Raw genomic sequence first — 3,412 nt, forward strand, 5'->3', positions numbered from 1 at the left:
CCATATTTTAGTACATTTTCCCTTTCTTTTGCAGCACACCTCACCTATCCAATTATAAGTATTCGCTCTAGTTTGATATGGCTTTTAATTCTATTTATTGTTATGTAAAATGGTTGATCTTGGGTATGATATTGGTAGCATTAATGAAATTGGTAGATTTGAATCAGATTAAATGGAGAAATATTGAAGATGCTCTATCAATCCAGATACCACTGTTTAGTTATGAATTGATTGTGTTATGATTTTGCTACGTTGGGCTTATTAAAGTATTTTTATGTGTAGATATTTAGTTTTTTTTTTTCAATTTGATAACTTTTTGGATTGGATTGAGTACATCAAGTAACTTTTTCGAATATTTTCAAGAAGGAGTTCTATTTCATGATTTATGGCAATGGAAGAGTCTGAAAATTCTGGCTAAAGGGTATTAGGTATATAATTTTAAATTTTAAATAGCATGAACGTGTAAATAAAAAAATTACGAAAAAATATCAATATAGTAAAAATATATTTGAGTTCACACCTATCTTTACCCCTGCAGCATAGGTGCAAGTATGTTAACCATGATCTTTTTCTTCACAGACAAAGTCATAGAAGAGTAAAATGTTTGAATTGGTCACATTCATTTGTCCCAATAGAATCATGCAACGGATCGAAATGTTCAAACTTGAAATTTTGAAGATGACATTGTCGCCGTTCAAAATGAACATAGTAGAGAGAGAAAGATTGAGAAGGGAATGAAAGAAAAATGGAGGGAAATGAAGAGGGGCAAAATGATCATTGAGGAGCGCCCTAAAGTCAGGAAGCGAGACAGTCACAGTGCCAGGTGGGGGAAAGGTGAAGGGTACCCCTCAAAGTAAAGGGCAGCGAAGGCGATGCCAGACTGGGAATAGTCACTCACATGGACCAGCGCAGAGGTAGGACCCACCGCATTTGTCGCCGACTAGGGCGCTCCGGCATAAAAGGCCGGCGCCCTCTGCCACCCTTCTCGCAAATCTCTCCATCTCGCGCTTTCTATTTCTCTATCTCTACTGCTGCTGCTACGACCGGGCGCAGAGGGCATCAGGTTCTTCGAGGAAGAGAGGGAGGCGGGGAGGGCGAAGACCAGAGGGAAAGCCTTTCTCTCTCTGCCTTCCTCTCTTTCTGAGGCCTCTCGGCGGAGAGGAGAGGAGGAGAGAAACGCTTGCGCTTCTTCTTCGTCTTGCTCTTGTTTGTTCTTCTTTGCTAAGGTAGATCGGGTTTGTCCTTGAGAGGGAGAGAGAGAGAGATGGCTTCCATGGGTGCAAGGGCTTTCTTGGTTGCGATGGTGGTCGTTCTCGCCGTGGCGCTGCCCCTGGTGCAGGCAAAGGGACACCACCCCCATACCCCCACGCCGGCTCCCGCCAGCGCTCCCCTGTCTGCTGCGCCGGTGAGCAACATTGCCGCTCCTCCTTCCACTTCCGCCGTCTCCGCTCCCGCCCCTGCACCTACAGGCGATGGTTAGTCCTCCTTCTCCTCATTTTCTTCTTCCTCGTGCTGCTTTTGGTTCTTTTCCTTTTTCCACGTTTCTTCTAAATTCCTTTTGTTTAAGGAACGCTTTTCTTTTCTTTTCCTCTCGTGTTCATCTACTTCTTTTGTTCTAAACGGGTTTTCTCTCGTCTTCTTCTCGTTAGGCATCGGTTTACTTTCTTGCTGTTTCTTTTCTATTCTTAGTTTTTCAGTATTGCTAGTTTTTTCTTTCATTCTTTTGCTGATTTTTTTTTCGGCAAATCATTTAGTTGTTGGTGCTCTGCCGTGCTCGTGGTTTGTTTCCTTCTTTCTGGAACCACTATGTGTTCCATTTTCTAGATTTAAATTGTTTGGTTTTGTGTTCCATTTTCTAGATTTAAATTGTTTGGTTTTGTGTTCCATTTTCTAGATTTAAATTGTTTGGTTTTGTGTTCCTTTTTCTAGATTTAAATTGTTTGGTTTTGTGTTCCTTTCTTGTGCCATCGCTGTCTTTCCTTTTCTCTTTACCTTTTTTGTTGCGATTTTATATGATTTCCTCGCTACCATCGTTGTCTTTCGTTTCCTTTTCTTATCTTGGCGCTATTCTAACGTTTTATCTTTACAAGTGCACGTCATGTTCTTCTTCTCTTTCTCATATCTATTCTTCATAAGACGCCAATGATTATTGTTCTTATCAAATCTTTCATTTTATTTTGTTAACCTAATAAATTACATTTGGAGATCGATCTTTCAGTGGATTCTCACCACTGCTTGGGCTCTCACTATTTTGAGTCTTCTGATGGCGTTTTTCTTTCTCGCAGGGACGTCGATCGACCAAGGAATCGCATACGTGTTGATGCTCGTGGCTCTGGTGCTCACCTACCTCATCCACCCTCTGGATGCTTCCCCCTACAAGCTCTTCTAAACCAGAGGGCGCATTGTCTCGTTCGTCCTCGCTGAAAATCTTTGTTGAGGGATGGGAAAGAAGATAGAGGGAGAAGATACTTGTATTTACACTCTGTGTAACAATGGCGGCTTCTCCTCTTTTTGGTCTTGATGGGTCTTGGGGGCTGAACATTTGGGTCCTTTTTACTTTTCTGCTTATTTTATCTCCTTTTGGGCTTTGTTGATGACTGAGTATTTACCATGGGTAGATGTTCATTATTCTTTTCTCTTCCATTTGTTCTTTCTTTCCTCCTTCCTCGACGGTACCACCATTACATAATAGGTTGTTCTTTTCTTATCCCCTCTCTCTATATCTCTTCGTGTTGCCATGTGATCGTCCACATGGGTTTAGGGTAAAAACTGAAAAAGCAAACATGAAATGGTTAAAAATGGAAGTGACATACAGTCTATGACGTGGGTAGCTCAGGTCGTTCCAGTCATCCAGTGTGTTTTTTAATCTTTTGCTGGTACGCCTTTTTTCTGCCATAACTTTCCTGATCTTTTAACGTTATCAGGGAAATTTGCTTTATTCCGAAGTATCGAACGAATTTCCTGTATTTTGGCGTTGCGTCCCCAAATAAGAGAGAACTTAAAACTTGCATTTGAAATGCGAGAATAATTCCAAAGATGAGTACGAGTGTTTCGAAACGAAGTAATTTAAAACATGTTTTCTGTCATTGAAGTTACCTTGTTTGCATTTTAAACAAAAAATGTCATTGAAATCTGAGTGTTCCGAATCGAAGTAATTTCAAATATGTTTTCCGTCATTGGAGTTTCAAGTTTTGAACTTATATTTGAAATGCGAGAGGAGATATCATTGAAGTCTGAGTGTGAAGTAGTTTTTGAACTTTGAACAGGAGATATCATTGAAGTCTGAGTGTGAAGTAGTTTTTGAACTTTGAACAGCAGCAATTTCAAATTTGTTTTTCTTAAGATTTGACAGTTATTTTCAATATGCATGCCCCCTCACCCCACCGTCAGAGGTTACAGACACGCTCAAGCA

General features: G+C 40.6%; 1 protein-coding gene across 1 annotated transcript; it reads left to right on the plus strand.

Annotated features, from left to right (window-relative positions):
* Positions 1-972: 972 nt before the first annotated feature.
* Positions 973-2,641, plus strand: LOC116249704 (uncharacterized). Its single transcript, XM_031622922.2, has 2 exons — positions 973-1,475; positions 2,286-2,641. The coding sequence occupies exons 1-2, from the start codon at positions 1,265-1,267 to the stop codon at positions 2,387-2,389; spliced, it is 315 nt and encodes a 104-aa protein (XP_031478782.1). The 5' UTR covers positions 973-1,264; the 3' UTR covers positions 2,390-2,641.
* The last annotated feature ends 771 nt before the right edge of the window (positions 2,642-3,412 follow it).

Source organism: Nymphaea colorata, chromosome 1 (assembly GCF_008831285.2).
Source record: "Nymphaea colorata isolate Beijing-Zhang1983 chromosome 1, ASM883128v2, whole genome shotgun sequence".
NCBI classification, from domain to species: domain Eukaryota; kingdom Viridiplantae; phylum Streptophyta; class Magnoliopsida; order Nymphaeales; family Nymphaeaceae; genus Nymphaea; species Nymphaea colorata.

Coding starts and splice junctions, on each gene's coding strand:
- LOC116249704 (XM_031622922.2), top strand. CDS start 1,265: ATGGCTTCCATGGGTGCAAGGGCTTTCTTGGTTGCGATGGTGGTCGTT. Junction 1,476..2,285: donor CCCTGCACCTACAGGCGATG/GTTAGTCCTCCT, acceptor TCTTTCTCGCAG/GGACGTCGATCGACCAAGGA.